At 44.1% G+C, this 27,346-nt stretch overlaps 2 protein-coding genes across 3 annotated transcripts in view; both read left to right on the top strand.

Moving 5' to 3' along the window:
- The window catches only part of RABGAP1L (RAB GTPase activating protein 1 like), a gene marked incomplete at both ends in the record, with an annotated part of 181,804 nt that overhangs the window by 40,878 nt on the left and 113,580 nt on the right, over positions 1–27,346 (top strand). The gene's annotated exons all lie outside the window — the stretch shown is intronic.
- On the top strand, positions 11,202–12,287 carry GPR52 (G protein-coupled receptor 52; the record flags this gene model as incomplete). The annotated part of the gene is made up of 1 exon (XM_079535464.1): positions 11,202–12,287. The coding sequence occupies one exon, from the start codon at positions 11,202–11,204 to the stop codon at positions 12,285–12,287; it is 1,086 nt and encodes a 361-aa protein (XP_079391590.1).

Below are 27,346 nucleotides of genomic sequence, written 5' to 3'. Positions count from 1 at the left end.
CTATAAACATTTTCTCTTTGAAATTAATATTTTCATACCAGTTAAGAGAAATTTCCCCATCAGTACAAGATTTGCAGCCGGTGCAAAAAGCAGCTGCCCTAAAGGAGACCACTTGCATCCTATTTGTGCATCTCTTCTTTCTAATAATCTTTCACATGGGTTTCTATGAACATGCCCAAATACTGCGGCGGCTAAGAATTTAGTCCAGTTGGAGATTGTCATGGGATGTTCTTTGGAACTGACAGCTGAATATTAGTGATGTTGAGCAATGTTTTAGTCAGATATAATATTTGATAGAATCATAGAGTCACAGAATATCCTGGGTTGAGAAGGACCACAGTGACCCTCGAGTTTCAAACCCCTGCTATGTGCAGGGTCACCAACCACCAGACCAGGCTGTCCAAAGCCACATCCGGCCTGGATAAAGCCACGTTTCTATGGCTGACTTTCTCAAAAGCAACCCTTTTTCAAAATCTAATCTTATTTTGACCAGATAGTACAGTATACACCCTGACTCTAAACTAAAACCCATATTTCGGGGTGCATTTTCAGGCTGTGCCTCTTCCAGACCGTCAGCCTGCCAGAAGAGGTTTTTTTTACTGCTGGTGAAGGCAGCTGCGCTGTGGTGACTTCTACATATTTCTTCAGAGAACTTCCTCCTTTTCCTATGGTAGTGGTGAGGTGCATTCCCTCTGCAGCTGCCATGCAAGGCAGAATGCAAGCAATGGATGAAGGTAGCTCTCAGTTGGGTGGGGTGTTGTTTGGTCTGCTGCATGTTTTCTTTGGAATTGAAGACCTGCACTTCAAGCAACCATGCACTTGAATTAATTTTAGACTAACACAATGAGGAAACAAATTTCATAGCAAGCTCACAACAGTTTGTCTTTTGTCTTCGCTAGCTGGTTGAGTCAGCAACAAGCCTTGAAAATATGCAGCCTGGCTCCTTCAGCCTGAGTGTTACAAAGCATGCTGCTAAAATTTTTGATTTAAGGCTTTGATTTTCCTGTTTCTAAGGTTTATCTTGACTGAAAATTGCTGTACAGTGACTATTGTACATGGAGTTTCCTCTGCAGAAGCTCTTGACTTTGTCAGGATTCCTCATTTAACATCCATTCCTGCCTCCATGTTTGCACCTCTGGAAACAATTGTGGCTTCACGTAGTGCTTACAGGGGAATGGGTAACTGTGCACCTACCCTCAGGGATTAGTACAGAGATTGAGCAAACAAGCCCACAAAAATACACTTAAATTTATCTGTGTTACCCTTGCTGCCCTTCCTTACGTCTTGCTTGACTTTCCAGTGCACAGTAAGGAATCGGTCAGATTCTTCTCCCTTTAGTACAAATCTGAATTCTTGGCTGTGCAAGCAGTGAATGCGGATAGCTGTGGTGGATGGGGCTCTCAGAGGGGTAAGACAGGAGTACTTCACATAGGGACTGTGGGTATACTGTGTTAAATGTCAGCCAGCATGGGCATGGGGGTAAATGCTGTGTGTGTGGTTCCAATGGACGTTATTGCCAGTGGAAGTTATTGCCAGTAAAAGTTACCATCTCAAGTCCCTGACGTATTTGTTAGATACTCTGCCTACTATTAATTACGGCTTATCTGACTACGGGCCTCGGAAAGTTTCACTGTGTGCAGCTCTGTTAATTTGATAAGTGGTAATTTTGATATGTGCCTGTCTGCTGCGGGGAAGTACAGCTCACAAGGCTGACCAGCCATCTAGCAGACGCTGAAGGGGAGAATGATCTTGTAATTACAGTCATCTGTATGTGTGAAGGGTCAGAACTCTGCTTGCTCAGCGCAGTAAGGAGGCAGCACAGGGTGTGCGTTGCTCCCAGTGACCAAAAGAAGTCCCAGAGGTGAAGTGTCTGTTCTCATACAGCTCCTACCTTGTGCTCTGCGGAGCTCTCTGGAGTTTGTGCTAATTGTGAGCTCTGGAGCACCACCAAAAAGAGAACTCTACTTGTCTCCGAAGCTCTCTCTGAAAATTGAGTCATAGACGTTACATTTTAAGCCAGCAGAATGTTTGGTTATTCTACTTTTGACTGCCTTTTAAAATGCTAGTTGCCATAACAACTTTATTTCTTTATTTTTAGCACATCAGTTGCCATAACAATAAAATATAGCTTTTTGAATGTAACCATTTTTTTTTTTAGCTTTATTTTACAAAGGACCTTGGGGGGGGGAAGGAAACATAGCAAAGCTTTTCTCTGTGAGCACTTTGATTAGAACATGAGCTGATTTTTTTTTCCTTTTTTAATCTAGTTCTGTTCGATTTCTACTGATTTTGTGACTACTGAGCATTTTCATAACTTGGGCAGGAAAAGTAATGCAGATCACTGTATAAAGCCCTCCCTTATGTAGAAAACTGCTGCTGGGATTTCATTTTGTCCATTGTATGCAGTGTATTCAAGCACCATAACTGTTGGAGTCACTTCCAACTATCTTTATTTCATTATATGGACTGGCTGTAAATACGGTGTTGACAACTGCTGCTGATACAGTGATATGGGAGTGTTCTTTATGCTATTGAAAGCTGTCCTTCTTTCTGCTTGCTTGTTTCTTTTTCTTACTGTAAGATAGCTTTAAAGATTGTTCTGCAGCCAATAACTTCTTTTTTTTTGTCATGTCATTCTTTATCTTGCTTTTCATTAGAAGTACGAGAACAAATTATGCTCAGCTTGCTCTTGCAGCAAATATTAGAGATGTGCTGGGAAGAAAAGTGCTGAAGGAATGTGCTGTGTGCCTTTTCCAGCCCAACTAATCCCAGGGGCCAGGTGAAGATGCTGGCCTCTGCAGCATCCTGTGCAGGTGGAGCAGGCAGCATCCAGTGCACAGAATCCTTGCTTCTATGTGGCCTTCCAGGTAGGGTCAGTGTGTTTATCTGCCAGCTGTGGGGTGCTTACATCTGACATCTTCAAACATGAAGAGCCTGATATTTAGCTTCGAGGCTCAGCTTTGAGTGGAGGAGAGAGACTTAATTGTGAGTTTAGTATTGGTGAAAAAAGTTGGCCTTGAATTTGATCTATAGGCTTGAACTCTCTGCTGCCTGGCAGCGTCCTCTCCAAATGCATTTGTAAAATGCATTCATAGATTCTCTCAAAAATGTTGTCTTTTGCCTGGGATTTGGCAATCCACAACATGATTGGCCCGGTAAAGGGCTGTAACAAGATGTCTCAGTGCTAGTTTTAAAGACAGCACCTAGATCTGCTTTGTAGATGTAATATAGAATTAAAACTGAAGTGAACACGAAGTAGTCAGCATTTACTTAGAGAAAATGTATCAGTTTTTTCAGGTTTCGTGGAGCAGAACTAATGTAGATTTATTTTTTGCTGTGCACATTTATCAGAGCAGCTTTGACCTGGAAGGACTTGTAATGTTTTTGTAAGATCTAAAATCAAGTTATACCTAAAATCAAGTTATAAAAAACCCACTGCTTTTAATCATAAATACTCAGTTGGACGTTTTAAGAGGCAGTGTGATAAAGTGCCCTTGCAAAATCTTGAAACAGAACTATAACATGGAAAGCTCATTGGTTTGCCTCTATTTGAACATAATAATAATAAAGCCATACATAGTGCAAAAGTTGGAAGTTCTGTTCTTCAGTTTTCTGCTGTTTATTTTATTAACAAGATATTTTACCTAATATCAGCACTAACAAAGTATGTGTTTAATTCTATTTGTTTCTTAGATGGCAAATAATGTCATTTTCTTTATTGGGCAAAGAAATATCAGAACTAATTTCTCAGCTCACATAACATTTTACATGTGCCAATTTCTATCTATAAATATAAATGTCCTCATATAATCTAATTTAAGATACAATCAGTACTTATTTGCAACTGAATGTATTTAGATGTTACTAAGCTCAAAGCACAGATATGAAATATCTTGAAACTTGACTTAGCTAGCTTTTAACTCTGGGGAAAGAAAAGTGAGGAGTGCAGTGGCATTTCCAACATTCTGTTATTGTTGTGTGCCATGCCTGAGTCTGCTTCTGTTGCTGTTTGCTGATTTTTCCCTACAGACTCCTGTTGGTAAGGTGCTGCTCCTGGACCTTTCTTGTCTGCTGTTATCGATGTCAGTGGGTGCTGATACATTCCCTGGCAGCACACAGGCTATGAGTGCTACCTCTTCAGCTGTTCCAGCTGGGAGGAAAATTCAGCCTAAATGAAGCTTAAAATCTATATAAAGAAATTGTACCACGTTTCAGTTTATAAATAATTTCCATGCCATATCCTTCCCATGTTTCTCTCGTCCGTTTCTTATCCGAAGTGGTGGAGTAGCAGTCACGTTGTTTAAAGGCAGACTTTGAAAGATCCCAGGTTTGCTTGGATTGTCCTCACCTTTTTGCTCTCAGGAAGTGATGGATCGGAGGGCTGAGTCCACATCTGGGTTCAGTACCACGTCATCCTCAGCAGATTTTGCACTAAGGTAAATATTGAATCTTTAGCTCTCAGCTGCATTTGTTAGCTCCAGCACTTCAAGCTCTCGCTTTTTCTCCTAATGGCCACTAAACAATTACTCAAGGAAAGGTTTAGGGTGGAATGTACCCATTGTGTAAGCAAAGCTAACTTGTCCCTGAGATCAGGCACACGTTTCCAGGCAGCCTGTCTTATTCAGCTGGTGCTTAATGGGAGCTGTGACCATAAACAGGGGGACGGAATCTGTTTTTGACACGCACCTGTGAATTTGTCCTGTAGTGCTAGCTCCCAGGCAGCAGTGTTTTTAGTAAGAGGAACTGGAGTGAAGTGGATGATCTGAAGGGTTTTAAGCCGTTTTTGAGAAGAAGATAAATTACTGCTGGAAGTGCTCTGTGTGTGTGCTGTAGCTCTCAGCACAGTGTTTCAGCAGTCAGCAGCAGCACCTTGCTTCCGAGTGTTTTCTGCCTCTCTTCTGTGTGCATGCCTATCTTTAGTAAGTGAACAAAGGTTACAGAGGGGAGATCTGTCATGTGAGTCTGTCTTTGTGAAGGGGAAAGGTGCTGTGTTGAGGTGGAAAAGGAAGAGCCGTAGGTGGGCCTGGCATGGAGTTCTGTGCTACGTTTGGAGGGCAAAATAGAGGTGATGCTCTTGGGTGCACTAAAGTTAGTATTGTGCACAGGTTTTTTTGTTTGCTTTATTTTGTTTTTGAAGAATGGAAATTATCTGTACGTGTACTTCAGCTTTGCTCTTGTTGCATCCAAACTTGTGCTTCTGCAAGCCTGACAGATGTGCACAGGTATGAATCTTGGGTTTGTATCTTGGGAGCCGCTGTTGGACCGGGCTCAGAACTTGGTTTCCTAACCAAGGTTGCAACAGATTATTCGCTATATGAATTCATTAAGTCAGAATGGCTCTCAGCAGATCATGCTGTAGTTTAAGACAAGTATTTGGCTTTCATTAGGTGCAGATAGGTGATCACAGTGTTTGGCGTTTGTTTTTTACTAACATTAAAAACTGTTGTTCTGGCTATGCTGAAATAGAATTACTGCTTATGCTGACAGAGCTTATGCTTCTGTCAAGTCAGCAGGAGTGCCTTTGAACAGATCATCTCCTGGTGTCCAGTTGTTGATAGGCTTCTAGAATACCAATTTAGACGTATCTGTGGCATTTTGTTCCAACTTTCTGGCTTGCTGCAGAAAAAGGTATTAGTAAAACCACAGCTGTGTCAAAGTGTGCCTTCAAGAAACGTATAGGAACACAGTATTAAAGTCAGCAAGGGGGTTGAACTGGGTGATCTTTGAGGTCCCTTCCACCCCTGTGATGTTACTGGTGGTTTAAGGGCAGGTGGTTGAGTTGTGATTGCAGCCACATGACCTGCTCTGAGGGTGCATCCCTGAGCTTTTTCTTTTTCATAGCATCCAAAGACTTTTTTTTTTTGCCATTTTTCCGTGGTCCATTTTTGATCATTTGAAGGCTTTTCTTTTCCCATGCAGCCAGTTAGCAACAGTGTCCTTACACTGCTTTTGTCCTAAGTGCTGTTTCTTCAAGCAGATGTTGTGTTTAATTCCTAAGGAATACTAATGATCACCATTCATTACACTTGACAGCATTTCCCTGAGGAAAGTTCATTTCTTTATGGATGGTTTACTCCAGGGTGTTTTATTTTGATTGAGTTGAAGCTCAGAAGTTTGGGAGGGCTTGTTGCTCTGAACTGAGTGTGTGAATTCCATTTATCATGTAATCTTGAGAACCTTCTTCCAAAGGAAAGTCTTATTGAATGTAGGACTCGGAAAAATAACCAAGTCTCAGGTAGTTATGTTTGAAAGGAAATTGTAGCATTTTACTCAATGAGTTTGCTCAATATTTATTAAATACAAGAATACTGTTGGTAGCCAGTTGTGAAGTTTCAAACCTTACAAGTGCTGATAGTAATTGCTAAATAACAGCATGGAAGGGCTGCACAGGAAACTTGCAAACATGAATGCTCAGCTTTCTGTACTGATCCATCACAACACAGAAATGATAGTTTTTGCCAATTTCTCGTTCTGCATGGCAGAATGGTAATTACCTAACATTTGTATGAGACTGGCTAATATTTATCACATTAGAAGCAGCAATGGAGGCGGAATGAGTGCAGCAGAGGAGCAGGCAGCACCAGAGCTTGCATGAAAAATGTTCAGTAGTTCCCTTCTGCATCCTTTGCACCTTGACCTTTCAGAAAGCTGCTGTCTCCTTCCAGCCCGTTATCCAAAACTGGCATCGTGGATCTCATCACTTGATCTTTTCTGCAGTCACTGGGGCATGGGGGCCATTGTGTTATAAAATGCAGATCCTCGTTTCTTTTCCACCTCTGCTGCTTTAGGTTGCAGTGCAAGCTGCAGGCTTGATAGGGCAATGTTTTCCTGGAGGCACTAAAATCAAAACGGGTGTTCACATGATGTTGTGGACTGCTAAATACCAGAGGCAGTAAAGGTAAAAGTACAGTGAGCTGAAGAAACACCTTTGTTCTATAGGCTCTGAAGGTGGGTAGAGGAAAACAATAGGAGGAGCTGAGGAGAAGAGATGGCGTCGAGCTGGTAGAGAGCTGTTAACAACAATGTCATTCAGGTCTGCATCTAAATAAGTAACTATGATGTTCCTTATCCTACACTCCTGCCTGCATCTCCCTGCTCTAATCAATAGCTTAAAAAAAAATAAAAATTGAGCAAATGTAGTTGACCGTTTAGTCAGCTGACCATCCAGTTTTCTAACAGAGTCCTGGAAGACTTGAAGCCGGAAATAGACCAGGAAAAAGATTATTTTCTTGCTTGGAGCTCCTAAATCAACTTCTGTGTGGACTTTTTCTGTCTGAGAAGCTTCATCTCACCTCCTCGCAGGGTCACACACATCATGCTGCTTTCACAGCCCTGAAGCTCAAGTTCCTACCACATCCCCTCTGTTTGTTTTTAGCAGGATTGGGTGGTGCGAGCCTCCTGCTCTGGCTGGCAGCTTCTGTTGTATCTAGATGATGTAACTCATAAGGAAGGTGTGGAATTGCTGCTTCTGTTCACTGACAGAGTGCTCTGTCCCTTTGCTGGACAGAACCAGCTACGGGACTTATTCTGCTTGTAAGATACCCCTGAGTAACAGCCTTTGGCTTTGCCCAATGTAATTGTTCTTTCTCACTTCCTTTCCCCTAGATGCAAATATGAAAATCCCGAAGCACACTTTGTTTAGAACTGTGCCAGAATCTTTGTGTCCCTAATGTGCAGACAGAAAGCTTCTCCCATGCAGCTTTTTCATGTTCTGCCTGTGAAGAAACGCTGCAGTATTGTTCCATCTCTGCCTGTGATTGCGGAGCTCCATCAGGACAGGACAGCTGATTTCTGCTTTAATTCTCATTAGCCTTCAAACTCGTGGGAAATGCCGCTCAAGTTGGAGCAGTCGGGTTGCTGCTGTTGGCAGTGCTGCCTCTTGGAGCTGCTGCTGGGAGCAAGGCAGAGAGCAGCACAGGGTAGGGCTGCTGGCAGCTTGCAGCAGGGCCCTTATAGCTGCCGTGGAGGAAATCTATTCGCAACTAAGGGATGTCCACTCCCTTACTTCATCCCCTTTGTTATAATTCAGGCAACATTCATTGCACTTGCACTGAAAACCAACCAGTGGAGTTTGCTGTTAATGGGCACTCCTGCGTGGGGCCCACCTCTGAGGATGCATTCTGTGTTGCAGCCACTTTCCATGCTGAGGCCCTGGGCTGATTCTTGTATTTTATTCAATCCTTCATACTTGCCATCATCACACAGCCACACTTTGTTTTTTTTGAGCACTGGAGCTGTAATGTGCTGCCTGCAGTTCTTGCTCCAGGCTGCGTATGGCAGCCCTGCCTCTGCCTTGCTCGGAGCTATGGCATTGAAATCCCTTTGTCAAACTCTCCCACGCCATTCTTCACACATGTATTTTGCTGATCTGTAGCCTAAAGTACAGGGTTGGTATTTTCATATTTCCATTTATCTCTGTGCCTAAAGGCACCCAGCATCCCCGCAGGCTGATGAGGCTCTATATGGATATTTAGCATGCGGAGCTGGGGGTTGGATGCAGCCGACTCCTCCAGCAGGAGCAGGATGGCAAGACTGAAGTTGGATGTCAGGGGGAAGTTGTTTGCTGTGAGAGTGGTGAGGTGCTGGAACAGCTGCCCAGAGAGGCTGTGGATGCCCCGTCCATCCCTGGAGGTGTTCAAGGCCAGGTTGGATGGGGTCACGGACAGCCTGGGCTGGTACTGAATGTGGAGGTTGGCGGCCCTGCATGTGGCAGGGGGTTGGAGATTCGTGATCCTTTAAGGTCTCTTCCAACCCGGGCCATTCTGTGTGTCTGTGATGGGGGCTTGGGAAATGGGGGGTGCTGCTGTTGTGCATCTGTACTTGCAGATGGGTGTGATACCAAGTGTAGTTGCAGATGAGTTTTAAAACGAGTCTAACTTCAGTATAAAAATAATGGATGCTTAGGAGACTGATATATATATATATTTTTGTCTGTTGGACACAGCACGTAGTTAACGAAGTTAGCCACTTCCAGGCGTTACACGGAGACTCCGACACCATTAGATGAAAGTTAGGTGTAGATGACCGAGGTTTCTGGTCGTTCTGTGCGGGCACTTCCTCGCACCGCCGGCTCCCGTTCCCACGCGCGGCTTTTCAGCCTCGTCCTCGTCCTCGTCCGTCCATCCGCGCCGCCGTTCCCGCGCTGCGCTGCGGGGGGCGCCGCCGCCCCGAGCCGCCTGGGCGCCGCAGCGCCGGCCCGGAGGAGGGGAGGGGAGGGGAGGAGCGGCTCAGGTGCGAGCGGCGCTGGCGGGGAACGGAGCGGCGGCGGCCGCAGCCGCAGCACGGCGAGCGGGAGACCGCGGGCGGGCGGGCGGGCGGGCGGCGGCCGGCGAGGATGCGCGGAGGGGAGGCGGCTCTCCTCGGTGCCGTAACAAAGAAGCGGAGAAAAAAGTAACGGTTCTGTGCGCTCTCTGCCGCTCGTAGACGAGGGAATAACCGGCGATATTCTGCAATCCGAAGGACTTTGTGTGCGGCGCCGGGATGCGCGGCAGGAAATTAACTCCGACGGGAATGGTTTCTCTCAAAGTGCCGCGACAGGATTGGAGGAAATGTTTCTTTTCTGGCAGCTGAAATCCCTCCTGCGGACGCAGCGAGGGCTGCCGAACGCACCGGGGACTTTTGCGGAGACTTAAAGCAGATGCCGGCGTTAATACCGGAATGACCTTGGGATCGGTGTGTGTGGATCCCTCACTTCCCCCCGCCGGGCTCCAGAACTCTCGGCTGAAGGCGGTTCTGGCATTTCTGGGGCCTTTCGGAAACCGCGAGTGTGTACAATTAATTACCTGCCTAACGATTCCGGAACTAATCGAGCATTTACTTAAAACTGAACCCAGAAGATGCTTTCTGTTAATGTTTGCTTTCTGCCCAGCTGCAAATACAGTGAGCAAGGTAACGTCCTGCAATTAGAAGAACGATTATTTTAAGCGGTTATTTATCACGCCGATCACCTATAAACGTAGGAGCCCTAAAGCCACGTAGAAGATGAAGCAGAACAGCAGGATGATGGAGTAGTAAACAATGGCAGCTTTTCTGGTCAAATCAGCGTTTCGTTAGCATCGCAGCAGAATGCGGATGGAAGTTTCTGTCCCTGTGGTGTGGGGGTTTGTGAAATGATTCAGGTGTTGCTACAGAGGTGAGCGCTGCCATGGCCGGACCCGCGAACTCCTGAGCGCTGGGCTTTGCTACAGCAGAGCTCCCAAAGATGATGATTTTAAATTGCCGTTGCTGAAATAGAATTCAAGAGGATTTATTTTGTCTGTGGGGACCTTGAGGTATGCTTCTGGCATTGATAATTGTAACAGACGATAACTGTTTAAAGGGATTGTGAACACTGACAGAAGTCTCCAAATTCTATTCTTAAAGCATTTTGATCTTTAAATGAATAGACGCAATCTTCCTCATTGTTTGTGAGATGTATGCTTGCTTCCTGGGCAGTCAGAGGACAAACCTGCCTTGTCCCCCACCCGCCTCCCTCCAAATAAAATTCATTATTCATACCCAAACGGTGGTGAGTCTGTTGGAATTAACCTTGACAAAAGTGTTTTCCTTACCTTCCTAACAAATAGAGTGGATAAGACGGAGTGCCATCTCCCAGACGGAGACAGAAAAGGCAGCGTTAGATGATGAACTTTTTCCTTTACTCTCAAGTCGCTCTGATTTAAACTGAGACGTTAAAAGATGACCTCTAGCACCTGCTGGTCCAGGAACCCTGAGCTGTGCCGAGGTTCCTCCTTCCCTCCCTCCTCTCACCCCGCTGTGTTCCAAAGTCAATGACTTTCTCAGGAAAATAAAAGTCAGATATTTCCCCTCTCTCCCTCCCCCTGCCACTCACCCTGGGGAATGAAGGTGGCTCTTCAGTTTTTATTTCCCTACTTCATGGTACCTGCTTGCTTTAGAAGTGCCTTGTGTTTGCTAAGGATTGGTCAAGAGCACTGGAGCAACTGATCAGTGGCCTTTCTCTTTCTGGCTTTTTTTTTTTTTTTTTTCCCCCCTTCTTTCTTTCTTTCTTTCTTTCCTTAAAGCTAAGGCGTGCCAGAGGTGATGCGCTGGTGCTGAGGAGCATCAACAGCTGCGGGACAGTAGAACCCTCCCAACTGTAAGCGCTGGCAGCAGGAGAGACTGTGGGACACTGGAGTAGTCCGGCTGCTGCTGAGCAGGTCACCTGCCTGCTGCCTGCAGTCACAGTGATCCCACCACAAAACATGAACCGGTCGCGATGGGTTGAATGGAGGACTCTGAATATGAGTGGTAGCGTGGTGAACCTGTCTGAGCACCTCTCCTGCCCTCTGGGATTTGGTCACTACAACGCAGTCGACATCTGTATCCTCGAGACAGTTGTTATCGTCCTGCTCACCTTCCTGATCATTGCGGGTAACCTGACTGTTATCTTCGTTTTCCACTGCGCCCCGCTTCTGCACCATTACACCACCAGCTATTTCATTCAGACCATGGCCTACGCCGACCTTTTTGTTGGAGTTAGCTGCTTGGTCCCCACGCTGTCCCTGCTTCACTACTCAACAGGCGTCCACGAGTCCCTGACGTGCCAAGTTTTCGGATACATCATCTCCGTGCTGAAAAGCGTGTCCATGGCATGTCTGGCTTGCATCAGCGTGGATCGCTATCTCGCTATAACAAAGCCTCTCTCGTATAATCAACTGGTCACACCTTGTCGCTTGAGAATCTGCATCATTTTGATTTGGATATACTCTTGCCTGATCTTCTTGCCTTCCTTTTTCGGCTGGGGAAAACCTGGTTACCACGGAGATATTTTTGAGTGGTGTGCTACCTCCTGGCTAACTAATGCCTACTTCACTGGCTTTATCGTCTGCTTACTGTACGCTCCTGCTGCCTTTGTCATCTGTTTCACGTACTTCCACATCTTCAAGATCTGCCGGCAGCACACCAAAGAGATCAACGATCGGAGGGCTCGGTTTCCCAGCCACGAAGTGGACGCTGCTGGGGAGACGGGGCACAGCCCTGACCGCCGCTACGCCATGGTGTTGTTTCGGATCACCAGCGTGTTCTACATGCTGTGGCTTCCCTATATCATATACTTCCTGCTGGAGAGCTCTAGGGTGTTGGAGAACCCCGCGATTTCCTTCTTAACAACGTGGCTTGCTATAAGCAATAGTTTCTGCAACTGTGTGATCTATAGCCTCTCCAACAGTGTTTTTAGGCTGGGACTACGGAGACTGTCAGAGACCATGTGTTCATCTTGCACGTGTTTAAAGGACAGGGATGTACAGGACCCTAAACCAAGGAAACGGGCTAATTCCTGCTCCATTTAAAGAACACCGGCGCGTGCCATCAGATGTGGAGCTTTGATAGCGCTTGCTGTATCTGGGAACTTACCAGAGGAGAAATGTTTACTTGAATAGTTTGCTATGCTGTTAGAGATGAGTTGAAAAGTGCTTTTGGGAAGGAAAAGGCTGCGGTAAGAGGGGTCACTGGACTCTGACTGTAGCTCTGAAACTGTGAGCAGAGCCATTCAGCAGAGACAACAGAGAAAGTCAGAACTTAAATCTTCCAAAGGGCATGATGCAGCTCCTGCATGGCAGGAGAGTCCTCACAAAATAAACGAGTTAGTTACTACCTTCTCTTTTCTCCCTCGTAGAAAAGTTGTCTTACTATCTTTGTGTCAGAATATACTGTAGCCTTCTGAATTTAAGTATATTTACGAGGAAGCAATCAACTACACAGTAAGTGGCTATCCGTAAATTATATTCCTGAGGACTTGCAGTAGATGTTGCAGATCAATAACCAGCTCTGTCTCTGCTCACACCTGGTACCATTTTCAGTTACACAGACAATCTGCAGTGCATACAACCTACGCAGGGCGTGATGCTTTTGGATAAAAGGGCACATTCTGCTACAACCAAACCTCCCCCTCTCACTTCCTTTTATTTCCACCCCCCCGGCCCCTTCCATCCCGTGCATCTTTAGATCCCATCGTGTTGCAGGGGTTTAGTTTGAGGGCACCTACGAGGTAAGCTGAGTAACTGCAGCTGCCCGCCTGTAAGGACTTCTCTCTTTCATTCTCTCGATCCTGCTAAATTAGCACACGGTGTTGATGTAATGTCCTTTAGGGTGTACTAAAGCTTTTCCCTTATTGTCTACACAAATAATCCTAACGCAGATATGGTATTTGCACACAGCAGTGCGCATCACTGCTTAGAAAATTAAAAATAAGTAACGAAACCTTTTCTTTTGGAAGTCTAGCTTACTGTTGTGGCTGCCAATCCTTTGTGTGAACCTAGCTTGCACATCATGTATTCTTTTCAGATTACTTTTTTTTTTTTTCTAAGAGAAAATGTAAGCTGTGGTCTGTGCCTAATGTTTTCCTAGCACATGGGATAGGTCAGTGCTACAGGATTAAAACACTGCACTCATTTGAAGAGAAATCCTTCTGTGCAGTTGTTGAATAGATGTTTGTCAGGCAAGCTCTTGGAGAAGGTGAACAAGGCAGTTCGGTATCAAATACAGGCAATGAGCTTCAGTATTTCCTTTTGTAGTGAACTGACTTTCAGGTCCACTGATTAAATCTTTTTTATTTCGCAAGGGCACACATTGGGTTTGTGAAATAAATTGCCAGGGGTTCAGATGCATGCCAGTTGATGAAACAAATTATTATTTTGAACCAAATGTAATTTTCTTAGATGGTTATTGGCTTTTAAAAAAGGCCCAATTATTGATTATTGGTGCCTTTTAACACTGCACTATGATTCCTCCTTTCACCAAAACGCATATGTAATATCGTGCCTATTACTTTTTGTAATGGAAGCTAACCACGTTTGCACACTTGTGGTTTGACTCTAGATCTCCCGTACTGATGTACTCTCTGTTTTGTGGAGGTGGTTCTGAACCCCTGTACGTTTCTAAACCTGTAAGAAAGATGAAACAATGGAATAAAGTAGTATTATGTATATCAAACCCAGCCTGATTGTAGTTCCCTGATGTTACGCTCTCTTCTCTGTGCAAGTTCTTCTGGGTTCCAGTGACCTTCCAAAGGACTTTGGAATTGCCCATTTCAAATCCCAAACTCGGACTGCTTGCTTTCTGTCCTCAGTGTTTGTACGCTGGTTTCTGTCATCACACAGCCTTTAAAGCAGATTGAAATATGACTTGAAACATTCCTCTAGCTGAACTGAGCTGTTGCTGATGATTATCCCTGACAGATACTATGGAGAAGCGAGTAGCGTTCTTTGCACGTACTCATGTCTGTGGCAGTGTGTGTATTGCCTTCTTTAGAGAAGCTGCTGTTTATTTCAGAAGTCTCCTTGGCTGCTCCAGAAGGTTGTTCAGCCCTGTCTCACCTCAAAAACCAGGCCTGTATTTGTGCTCTCTGTGGTGATGTACTTACTTTCCTGCCTGGTGAGGTTCTCGGTGCACAAGATTTGGCCAACAAGTGGGGAAATGCCTTATTCCTCCCAGCTCGTGTGGTTGGTTTCAAGCCAATGAAATAGTTCTGCATTTGTGCTCAGGGCTTTGTTGGCTTTTCCAGTAAGAGGTTTCGGTGTGACCTTTGGAAATCCAAGGAGAGTTCTAGGAAATCCTTGTAGCTGACCAAACCTTTTATTAAAAAGAAGAAACCCAACTTGAAGGCACCAGGTGCATATTTATGTGGTGCTGTAGCTTCGAACATGTTGAGATACACGAGCTAGCTCATTTGTATCAGTTGAACCCTGCTGAACCCTGCTTGTGCAGCCCCGTAGGATTGGTGCAGCAGCCCATGGGGCAGGCAGCAAAACCTCTCCCCCATGTGCTGAGCTGGCACGTGGCACTTCCCTGGGACCTCAGGCTGGTGTTGAAGGGACAGGACCTGGCAGAAAACCCCTACTCTGCATATGAACTGTAGGCACCCAGGTTCCTTGCTTTCTTTTTCTTTGAACCTCAATGTAACAGTAATGCAAGAGCGCTGACTTGCGTATCTGAAGCCAGAATTTCACTCACTCCAGCCCGTTCTGTGTAAACCTGGAGTATGTCAAATTATCCGCAGCCAAGTTCAAGCCTTTGCTTCCTGGTGCTGTTCCCTATATGACAGAATTTGACATGGTGGTCAGTCACATGAATTTTTAAATTTAGTAAGTGTGTTTCATTTTCTTGCAGTGCTTTTTAAACTCATGATTTCAAATGTTATTGAAGGGAGGTTTGTTGCTGTTTTACTGATGCTGTCTGAAGACTCCAGCTGGTGCTGAATTCTCTTCCAGAAATGATAGGGCTGGATGTTTTGGTGGGTTTAAAAAAAGTCCAGTAGAAATTTCACTCTCCTGACCTGTCAGTTTTGATTTTCAGTCTGTCTTTATTATATAAAGTTTCATGATCTTGTATTAAAAGGCAAGAGAACCCCAATCGTGCAGTGGCAGCCAAAGTGCCACCAGAAAAGCGACTTTCTCTTCACCGAGTACCACGTGCTGCTTTATTTCCTGAAACAGCCAGGTGATTTCCCCTTAGAATACTCCTTACAGAGCAAGAAAATGGTGGTCACGAAAAGCATAAGGCAGTGTTTTAAATGCTTTCTTATTGATTTTCTCATAGTAAGATTTTTTTTTCCCCACTTCTGCTTACAGACACATCTTGTGATTGTACTTGGTAAAGCACGAGGTGTCATGCTAGGTTTATTTTTGGGCAGAATCTTTGTGTGTCCTCTGCTGAACAGTTCACTGTTCTTTAATGAGCTGCCTTTTGTGGTACAGTTTATGAAGACCTTTTAAAAATAGCATTTATTTTGTTCTTCCAAATATTTTACTGCATTACTGTTTGCCAACTGAATATCTGTAGCCGTGCTTTGTTTTCACCCTCAGCAAAGCTAGTAAAAATGGCTTTTTTTGGTAAATTGACATGCCAGTCAATATTAGAAATTGGTTGTTGAGAATCATGGATCGACACAATGATTTGCAGTTTCATTAGCTTATCATTCTGCATAAGACAAGCAGAGTTTCAATACGAACAAAAGACAGTTGCTGTGATGGGATATCAAGTTGATGGGAAATGAATTAGTTTGTATACTATCCCACAGCTGGTTCTCAACATGGAGCTCTTTCATCTTTCCATATTACATATTGATTCTATGATTCTTTGATACACTTGTAGCCCAGCCAGCACATCTATGGATTTTTGTGCTGCTATTCGAATGTCTCTATTCTGCCTTGGGGTGCTGCTGCAGTGGGAAGAAGCCTTTGCCAGCAGCAGTTCGGCTGGCGCTGCCTTTGCAGGGAGGGAGGAGTGCGCGATGTTTGCTAAGCCAAATACAAAGCTCAAATAAAACCTGTTTTTTCCCCCCTATTTAACCTATACATCTCAATTTTTTTGTAGTGTATACTGACTACTTTCTCCATTCGATAGCCAGAAAATCCTTCCAGAGGACACAAGCGGGGCTCCACGGGCCTGAGGCGCTAACAGGGCAGTGCATGAGCAGAGGAGAGGCTGCTGAGGGCACTCTTCCTCAGCAGAGCCTTAAGAAACACTGCCAACCACTCATCTCACCTTCACATCCACCATTTCTCTGGGCGTTTCCTTTATCAAAGTACTGCGAATGACACGGGCAAGTAGAAGGAGGCCCTCGTGCTTTCAGCTGTGCTGGCAGCAAGCTGGGAAATGCTATTTGAGGCCATGGAAATGCCTGCAGATCTTTGGGATTTTATCACCATCTTACCCTGCCTCCTGCCAGACATAACCCTCCTGAGAAGGATGTGGCAGAAACACTGCAGGCGTTTCGTGCTCATCACCCTGCAGCTCACTGTGAGCAAAGCACAGATGGTTCTGATTGAAAGGAAACTTCTATACATGCAGTGATTGCCAGGAAAAGAGATTTTACTTTGGTGTTTGCCCTGGCCCGTAATCTAGGTTTTGTGAGCAGAAATATTAGAAAAATGGACAAACTGAAGTTTTTGAGGAGGATCAGAGATGTCAGCATTGAGGGCATTTCTGCATCTTGACGATACTGCTTTTTGTTTCTGCCTTTTCTTGGCATGGAATACATCTGCCTGTTGTCTGGTTTTTCTTCTGTAAATTATTTGAATAAGCTCAAATGCTTCACGGTTGAAGTCCAGGTAATGAAGTATTTGCGTGACAAGTTGGACTTGGGAAAGTGTGATGGAGTGACAGAGAGACAGCGAGGTGCATCACTCATAGAGCATGCAGGTATTTCACATTTCCCGTGCGTTAGGTAGGAGAGTCTTTGAATACCTGCATCCAGTGAAGGTTTCTGCCCTTGAATGATCTCTCAAGTGTTATTTATACTTGGGCATGTATTATTTAAAAGCTGCTCTTGTGTGATGTTTAAATTTATAATTGTAAATGGACAGATGATGTTTCCAGCGCTCAGGCGGATCCGTTCTGACCTCTGCAAGAGGTCTGCTGCAGCCCCAGGCTCTTAATGCTTATTAACTGGTGGCAGCATGCAGCTTCTCGTTAGCAGCTGTACCGGGGTGGTGGGGCTGGGAGCTGTGCAGGGAGCAGGAGCTGCTGGGGCCTCGGCTGGGCTCTCCTGGTACGCTTTGCAGGGCAGCCAGCCTGGGGCTTTGGGGGCCAGGCACTGCTTGATACTGCTGTGGTACTGGATGTCTGTGCTTTATTTGTGCTTAAATGACGAGCATCAAATCTTAAGGCGTTTGTGTCCTTTTGCAAGATGTATTCCCTCCTATTTCCTATCCCTATGGATCCTTTTCAGCGCAGCTTGCCATTTAAATCTCTGATTCATGCTCACTGACTAAACCTGGGGCGGTTTAAATTGTTCCAGCAACAGGATGAAGCAGGGCCCTGCCTTGCCTCCTTTCCCTCAGCAGTACTGGGCTCCTCTGTCATCCCACCCTGCACCTTGAGAGCTGCGGGGGCTCCTGTTGGACTGGGCTGCATGAAGGTGATCTGCCCCAAAAGCAGTGGGACAGGTTGCTGAAGACAGCAATGCTTTCCATGGCCTCAGCAAGGTTTTTGCAGGAGGCTGTGGGTTAGAATCTTTTATGGCGAGCAGTAAGTTAAAAATAAACATTTCAAGGAGAGATCCGTGTGATGAGAGTAATGAGTTGTTGTTAGGTCAGGAACAGATTGGTCTCCTTTCCACCTGTGCCCTCAATAGGGGAGCAGGGTCATAAAATAATCGCGTTATAACCAGGCGGATTTTTGACTCTCCGGTTTCTATAATGCTCATGCAGCTTGTATGCATATACATACGTGTACACTTAAGGATTGCAAATAGAACAGCAGGTTTCTGTGGGAGCTTTCTCTGTTTCAAGGGCTTTGAGGACTGCTTTGTGGCTGGAGTCAGATAAGTGCGGTCTGTGCTGAAACAACCAGAGCCAAACCAGCAAGCAGGCTGTCAGGGAAAGGCCTTTACCCCCACGCCGCTGTCTCTGGAGTACTGGCTACTTAATGTTTTCCAGGCAGTAACTCGGAGTGGTTTATGACGATGGCATAAAACATTAAAAAAAGTCTAATAAATTCAAATGTAATTCCATGCTATCATGACAAAATTATTTTTAATATATTTAATTTTTCAACTCAGGACTTAAGGAGACCGTTCTTTCTGGTATCTAGCATCTCAGGAAGAAGCAGTTAATTAGTATCATTTGCTGACTTTGCTTTATTTCTGTGCTTGATCTCTGCCTTTTTTAAATTTTATTTGAATACAATTTTTAAATTCAGTTTTGCTGATACTTAGATGTGTTCTTCACTTCTGTAAAAGCCTTTACGAGGATAGGAGAGGGAGCTTCAAAGGAGCTGTGTCTAGTCCTAGGTCTACTTAAGATGTATTCTGTGCTATCAAAACAAAGTTGCTGCTGTACCTTTTTTACTAGAATTCGGGTGTTTTGGCAGCAAGCCTCAAGCACAGGTGCCAGATTCTCCCAGCTTTTTCTTTTGGGCTGAAATATGATGTGTCACTGCTTTTATTTGTGAATTTACACATAAAGAAACTGTTTGGGTGGAGAATTAACATTTTGGATGGGATTTATGGAGATACTTTCTCGTTTTTGTATTTCCTTCAATTTTGCTGAGAGTATACGAGGGTTATTGCTGAAGTGCAGCTGGAGGTGTTACCTGTTTTCCTCATGCATTTGCAGTTCCTTTCTCCTGAGTTCTCAACTCAGCACTTCTGGGGGGACAGTATGGTTGTGATGGTTGGGCATTGGTACGGTTGTGCTTGGTGGTCATCTGATTTGATGAATCTGCTGCATTAAGTGCTTGTAATTTTAAAAATGAAAGTCACAACAGAGTGCTCCTATGATGCTGATTTTGTCTGTGGTAGAAAAATAGATTTATAGCAAGCCAGAAATGTTCTACGTTGGTAAAAAGAGATTTGGAATGCGACGTAGGTGAGGAATATCTGCTTGTGATTTATCTGGGGTAAGATTTAAATTTGGGAAGGCAGATGAGATTTAAGAGAGAAATGTAATTATTGATCCTGTAGAAAAGCAGCCCTGACTTTTCAGCTGGCTGTGGAACAGACAGTGTCTGTGTCCTATCAGGAAGAGGTTCTGGGTTACTGTAAGAAGTATTAGGGAAGTTTTAGTTTAATAAACAACAGCTGATCCAAAAGCGGTGAGATGTTTGTAGTTATAAAGAAGGAAAGAAAACTGTTAGCATCAGTACCATCAGCATGAGGTTTCTGATTCAAACAGTGTAGTTATAGATCTCTTGGACAATTAAACTACTAACTAGTAGATTCTGAATTAACTGAGTGCCTGTGCTCTCTATCTCATCTGCACTCTTCTGGGCTAGTTTCTCTCTGTGTGTGTGAGATCAACCATGCAGGGGAAAGCAGGGCTGTCCTTTTCTGCCCAGTTCTTTGTTGGCCATCTTGGAGCAGCCAAGCATCATCACTGTTGGAGCTGCTGTTGTGGTGGAAGAGGAACTCGTCATGTGGAGGAGAAGAGTTAGTTGACACCATGCCAAGACTGAAAATCAGAAAGATGAGAGGAGTGCGACTTTGAATTGCAAAAGAGAAGTATGTGTTTTAAGGGATCTGTTGTTTGCTTTCAACCTCCAGCTTAGCTAAAGCATTCTGAAACCATATTAACCCTGCTGGTGTTTTCACCCACAAAATGCACTGAGCAAGAAATGAAGATGCAGAACGTTTCCTGTCATCCCTCCATTGCCAAGGGTTATTTCATGTGAACTCCCTCCCTCCCAGGGAATATAATGGGAGCTGGGCCTGGTGTTTTCCAGAGCCACCCCACTGCGGACAGCTTCAACATTTTGACCTATCACTGGAATCTTTTCTGCTCTGAGATTGATGAGCTCTCAGAGACTCTGCTGTTGGCTGCACCTATGTGAGCTCTGGCTCATCAGTGACAAGACAGGTGCTGGAAGCATCATTCCACCAAATGGATTTCTTGTGTTTGATGGGCACGCTGAGGGCTGGGCAGCCATTGGCTTTGTTGTTACATTCCTTGGCTGAAAGATGGCAGCCTCTTTGGGTGCCTTGGTCCTCAGTGCCATCTTGGCCATCCTGCTGTGCAGGCGCTGGGGCAGCAGTCACTGGAGGGAGGGCACAGTGGCCTCCAGGACCTCAGCCAGCTGCTCTGGAGCATGGATCAGTGATGTTTGTGCCGGTGATGGTTCTCTCTTGGTTTCCTCGTTCTCCGTCTGACTGAGGTAGGCACCATATTGCAGAGCAGCCAGGCTGTGTGCTGCCAGGTGCCAATGGAACCCAACTGGCACAGCCTGGGTTCCACTGGGAGATGGAACCCACATGTCATGGTGGTGACATCCCTGCCTGGTGGTCCAGATGCTGTAGGCAGTCCACTACAAAAAGGGCTTCTAACCCTATCTAAATAACTTTTTAAAATGCAGGAATGACAAAAGCAGTGAGGCTAACAGCAGGATTCCACAGTGAGCAAGACCTTGATGGGCCATTGGTAAGGTTAGAGTGTTCCTCTTGTAGTCACCAGCATGTCATTTTTTTTCTGGAATAACACATTATTCATTCAAAAATAAAATCCAGCATCCGAACAGGACTTCTGTGGAACCAGGGCTGATATATTTAATGGAGTTGGAAACAGCATCTAGTTTGCTCTGCCCATCAGCATATCTCCTCAACTGGATGTTCTCACCTCTACTTCTTGTAGAGAGCTTTCATCCCGCCCCTTTCACTGCAATTAGACTTTCTGCAATTAAACTTTCTGCAATTAAAGTTGTTACATATGGTTTGCCTCTAAGAACACATTCACATTTTCTTTAAAACCAGCATCAGTAATGACTGTTCTGTGAATAAAACTGTTGTTTAAGGTATGTTTGTGTTTTTTTTCTGCTAAGTTCCACATATGAGTGTTAGTGCTTTGTCTTGCTTGTTCTTACTGAATTTACTGAACTTGTGGAAACCAGTAGACTATGGGAATTCTTATTTTTCTTGCATACAAAGAAGTTATTAATAGAAAAAAACCAATATGCTTATGTAGCACTGGGACTTTGCAGTATTTTCAGCAGGATTCCCTTTTGCAGCTTCTAAAGCGGCCAGCTTGTTACAATTATTAATTACAGATATTTTGGTCTAATTCTTCATTCCTTCTGCAAGCAGAATTCGTATTGACTTTGGGGGAATCTTGGAATACTAAGGAGCCTCTGCTCAGGTCTCTCTATTCAGGTGACCAGTAGTATGGAGAGCCCTAGACTTGTGATGTTTAGGCAGGTACACGACATGACTCATGTCTAGCTCCATTACAGTAGAGACAAATGCATCAGCAGCATTACTAATGAGAGCAGAAGAATTGCGTAATAAAAGTGTGCATCTGTGTGTTTGTGCTGAACTGAAAACAGTACGTTAAAGTATGTTCAGAAATGTCACGTTTCTCATCTCTGTGAAGTGAAATGGCTAAAATGCTTATTTTATACATTATGCATTTTTTACATTATTTTATAAGCTTACTGAGAAACTTAAAATATAGGTTATTACAATAAAAACATGCTAATGTAACTCTGGAAAGTAATAACATTAGAATGCTGATTAAAATGTCTGCATTCCAAAGAGACTGGCGATGTTTTGTTACAGATTTGCTGAACCCTTGTATCCCAACCTGTTCTGCATTGATTGCATTGCTCTTATTTTATGATTTAACAGCGCTTCCTGTTTTTCCTTGAAGTGAAATAAGATCATATGAACAGAAAAGGCATTGTATAGCAAATTAATTCATTCGAGATTGTATCGTATTTTTCATTACTGCTATCTGATACTGTCTCTGTTGACTGATAGAATATTTGAACATTCAAAAATAGAGTTGAAATCTGAAACCTGGTGGTAAATGTACTCTTTTTTAATGGAAAAATAATTTTGTTTCATCTGCAAGACTGTGATCTCTCTGTATCTGTATTGTTTACCATTGTGTAGGTTTCTTGTTAGACATTTAACATGGTTCCTTAACTCCTGCGACAAGAAGCCTTCTTACAGCCTCTGAGAGCTTTCTGCATAACAGAAGATTGGTGGTCATGCTTCAGTTTATTATTTGTCCCTTCTTCATTGTCTGCAAGAAAATAATCTCATGCGTACAAATCAAGTTCAGGTTATGTTTGTGCTTTCCCTTTGTTCAGCCTCGTCAGTTCATATGCTCCATTGCAGCAGCATCTCTGGCTGTATTTGAGTTGACCTGCTTTCCTATAAATCATTTTACTTCAAAAAAACTCATTTTAATTCAAAAATTAGGGCAGCATTAGCATACATTGTGTTACTTTTATATTTGATTGTTCGTGGAGTTCTGTGAATTCACAGTTAAGATTCAGAGCCTGAATTTAGTGTTTGCTGCCAGTAGATTTGTATCCTGTCTTGCTAACCACTGCTTATAATATTTAAAGTAGTTATAATGTTAACATTTAGATAATGGAGCTTTAAATTTAGACCTGGTTCTTTACTTCTCATAATATACTAGTGGTTTTTGTTCATCTTGGTTCTAAACTTACTTTTAACATTGACCAGAAAAGATTCTTTTCTTGTTTTTATTTTGGTCTTGTTTTTGAAGATTTAGAGCCTGATCAGAAATGTAGCTGTAGGCTGTAAAATGGACAACCTTCAGTTTGCACATTTTGTTAGTAGTACTGAATTCACAAGAGGTAAACGGCATGTAGGGCTGCATATGAGTCTGTGCTGAGCTCTTTTTCACTCTGCCTTCTGTAGTTCTGCCTTTCAAGATTTGAGATCTCATGCTCATCCCAAACTTCAACAAGGAAACCAGAAGGTGGGACATTTTCAGACCTGTGAGGTAAATGCTCCTGGAGAATGCTCAGGGTGTGAGCACTGAATGTCGTACCAGCAAGGCAGAAGCTATGTGTGTTATGCTTGAGATGTGGTCCTGGATCACAGAACCAGCCTGAAGACACTGAATTTCTACTTTTTGTTTGAGTGGAGCCTTGTGCATAGGGCTGCTGTTAGGGCTTACCTAAAATGGGAGGCTGAGGAAGGATGTCTTTCTCCCACTGCACCACATGCAGAGAGCCCATCTGGGCACACGCAGGGCTCCAGGGAGGGCTTGGAGCAGGGCCAGCAGGTGCTGCAGGAACCTGGACACAAACACAGCAAATAGGACTGAGTGAAGCCTTGCAGCACCAGCAGTGCTTTTGGTGACTGGAGGATTGTCAATTATTGGCTTCTGGACTGATGCTCTTCTTCACTGTTTGATTAGTTAATTTATTTCTCCCATAGGACTGAGCAAGAGAGACGAGCGAAGCTTCCACAGCCATCCTTGCCTATCTTTGTTCTGATTTCTAGCATTTTGGCATTTTTTTTGTCTTTGAAAAGTCATTTTCTCAGACCTTAGAAGTGGTGGATGACTTAGGAAAACAAGAACCATTTCTCTGTTCTTTTCCTGGGGTACGGCTTCTGAAGTGGTTATCAGGCAGCACTTCCTGAGGCAAAAATTAAATCACATGGCTTGGAGAGCTTTGTGTATTGTGATATCTTTTTGGAGGGTATAGCAGAAATTGGTAAAACTGCACTTGGAGTACTGAGGCTTTAAAGTTAAGTTCCTGAATACTCATTTGGGCTCACTAAGCAGATCTGGCCTGATTTTTCAGGTCTGCTGAGCAACCTGGGCGCTTTCAGTCTTTTCCAGCAAATGATGCTCCAGGAAGAATCTGCGTTGTGTTGTTCTGAGAGCGTGGTGTGAATGGCAGCAGTGTGGCTGGGGATAAAGAGCTGGTGTAACTGAGCAGGCTGAATGCTTCCTGAGCCCATGGCTGGGTGCTTCCTGCTGGCTGCAAGAGCAACAGAGCCCGGCGGAGTCGTGGTGTGCCAGCATACGTGTTGTTCAACACTTGGGTGGGATCAGGAGGGTTAAATGGCCTTTCTGAGTATAGATATTGGTATAAAATATTTGTATATTACTTCTTCCAGTTTAAATTGGGAACTGGAAGTCTCTAGGGCACAAGCAATTAATACTTAATGAAGAGCAGTTGCGAAGCAAGTAAGTTTTTGTTGATCAAAACATTTCAAAGACAGTATTCAAAGTTGGAATTGGGAGCATTTTCAACTGGGATGAAAACGTGTGGAAAAAAGAAATCAAGAGAAACAAAGACTTGTTGCAAGCTGTTTTCCACTGTTTTCTTATTGAGGTGTACGTGCTGTATTCTCATCGGTCTTGCTGGGCTGTGTCATATTGAAATGTATTTCTGGAGTGGGCTGCTCTTGAAGCAAACACCAGAAGGCAGGTATTACCACTGTGGATACATGTATCTGCAGTTAGTATGGTGGTGTTCCTCAGCTTCTCCATTTTGCAGATTTTGTCGACAGGTTTTTATCGTTAGCCTCTCGCCCTGTCTGTGCAAATGCCTCAGCCCTTCTGCCTCCCCGTGGGAGCAGATAAGGCCCGGTGCTAACAAGGAGACAGCAGGGTGCACTTATTTTAATAATGATTAAAGCCCAGCTGACCCCCAAAGTAAAGATTACAGATCTCTGTATGGAAGAGTAAGCTGTGATGCCCTTTCTGGAAGAAACGGAGGGTAACTAATTTGAATGCTAGAAAATAATGTACTTTTCCTCAAAGTGAGCTACGGAGAAGAAATGGGAATGAGGACACCTTGTTCAGAGTTACCTGAATTTCAGGCAAAATCTGTGTCACAAAGAAGAATGTTTTACCCAAAATGTAAGCAAGGCAGATCTTGTGAAGGACATTACCTTTCCCTACTCAGAGTAAACCATGAGTCATCGACGTAGTATTCAGGGATGGGGCCCTGGGCAGCCCGGGCTGGTATTAAATGTAGAGGTTGGTGGTCCTGCATGTGGCAGGGGGTTGGAGATTCATCATCCTTGAGGTCACTCCCAACCCAGGCCATTCTGTGAACATGCAGGTGTCATCCATATGTGTTAGGAAGCAGCTAGCTATTCACAGGCACAAGAAATTAGCAGCTTTACGAATCTGTGCTGCCCAACAGTGATTGCAGAAGCAAGGAAAAATGTAATTTAGTGAAAATAATGGGTCTGAAGTCATTAATTTTCCATTTCTGTCATGACAGTCATAAACAGTTTGTCTACAAGTAGGATGGGCAGTGTGGAGCAGCTCTGTGTTAGGTGACGATTGGAGAGCATCCCTTCCTCCTGTCCCTTGAGATCCAGAAGGAGGGAGGCAGGAGCCTCACACAGGCTGGGTGGGGGTTTATTTCCATAAGAAACAAGACTAGAATCTATCAGAGTGCATCACTGGTAGTGATGTATTGGTGAGAGCAAGTTCAATGAAAAGCTGTCTTATGCATTTACAGGGTAACATTGTCCCTGTAATTGGGTGCTGAAAGCTGGCCTTGTTATTTGTTGTAACGAATGCCATAGAAATGACAAGATAAGGAAGCCAGGTCATGAAGTGATGATGAAGCCTTTAAAATAGATTTAAAACAGAAACAATACACACAGATGCTTCCAATTACAAGATGGTGCTTGAATGGTATCAGTGCTTATGTGCAGTTGGTAGGATGAAAGTTACTGTCATGGAACATGTGTTCAGCATGTAGACAGAGTTTTGTGGAGCCTCCTCACCTGATTTTTTAAAGCAGTACTTGAGGATTTTCTTGCCTTTTCAACACAGAATAGTTCAGTACAGCCTTATGTTGCCAAACACTACATGGTTCTACTAAGGGGACACAGGATGGTCTGCAGAGCTGAAGGGTGGTGAGGTCAGCAGGGTGATGCTGTCCTCAGTGGCACCTACCTGCCTAGGAAAGGCTGTAGTATCAAATGTTCCTATTTCAGTTACAGTGAATAATGTTTTATGTGCTATATGTGCCCATCGTGTAGGCATTTGTCTTAACTATGGTGGGTCACATTCTTCTCAGAAGTGAAATGCTAATATAATTTGCTTCTTAATTAATGCTTTAGCATCTAATGCATTATATATACGTATAGAATTTAGTTTGTTGCATCTATTGAATGTGTACTAATAGTTATTATTCTCATATTCCCCATTTGTATTTAAAAAAGCAGTAGTTTTTGCTGCCTTCGTTGAGTTATCCACCCATCCATAATGTTTGGATCCATTTGTAAGCCTGCTTTTCTATTATAGCAGCAGGCTGGGAAAATACTTTGCAATGGATACATGGATAAAAAAAAAAAAAAGCAGTATTTATTCTCATCAAAGTAATCCATGGTGTGAGGAGCTCAGGGCAAAGCCAGGAGTGATGCTGATGAGGGTGAGATGAGAGCCCCAGCTATGGGGCTGAGCTCCTGCCCCTTGGCTCTGTCAGTCTCCCTTGGGGTAGGAGTGAGGGTTGTTTTTCCTAGGGTGTGCTTTGAATTGCCCATGGAAAGGCTGCAGTTGCCCAATGAGCAGTGAGCAGTGGAAAGGTGTGGATTGTAGCTTAGTGAAAGCTAATTCTTTGTACCGTGCCAGAAAGTGTGTGGTGAGAGGTACTGGGGTACCCACTGCTCTCAGCTCTACGTCTATTGATAAGGCCTTGATGAAATCTGTATTTCTGGAGTTAAAAGTAAATAGTGACTTGATTTTCTTAAACTCAGCTGCATAGGATAAAGAAGATTAAACGCCTGGCTATGGAGAGCCTTGTTTGTAGCAATGGAAGGCTGTTCAGGAGAAATAACCAGGCACTGTTTTCATCCTTTTAATTTCAAGAATTCTTAAATAAGTGCCGGAAAAAGAACTTTGCATAAAGCTTTCAGCGAGCGCTTTCATTTCACAAAATCCATTCTTACCTAAAAAGCAGAGCAGAAACATAAACAGATTATCTGCCGTCTGCACTTTATTTGTGTCTGTTGGTCCCTGTTAATGTCAAGGAGATGTATGTTGTGATAGTAACGGGTCTGACATGGATTACTTTCAAATTCATTCTGTTTGCCCGGACTCCTGGGCCAGAGCAGTGATAGAATTACTGCTGTTTCCCCTTGAAGAAGCATCTCCTTGAAGAGAAGGAGCCTGCAGTCACCTTA

The sequence above is a fragment of the Tetrao urogallus genome (assembly GCF_951394365.1).
Source record: "Tetrao urogallus genome assembly, chromosome: 5".
In the NCBI taxonomy this organism is placed as follows: domain Eukaryota; kingdom Metazoa; phylum Chordata; class Aves; order Galliformes; family Phasianidae; genus Tetrao; species Tetrao urogallus.
The sequence above is the reverse complement of the archived record's forward strand: the minus strand, read 5'-3'. Positions and strand labels throughout refer to the sequence as shown.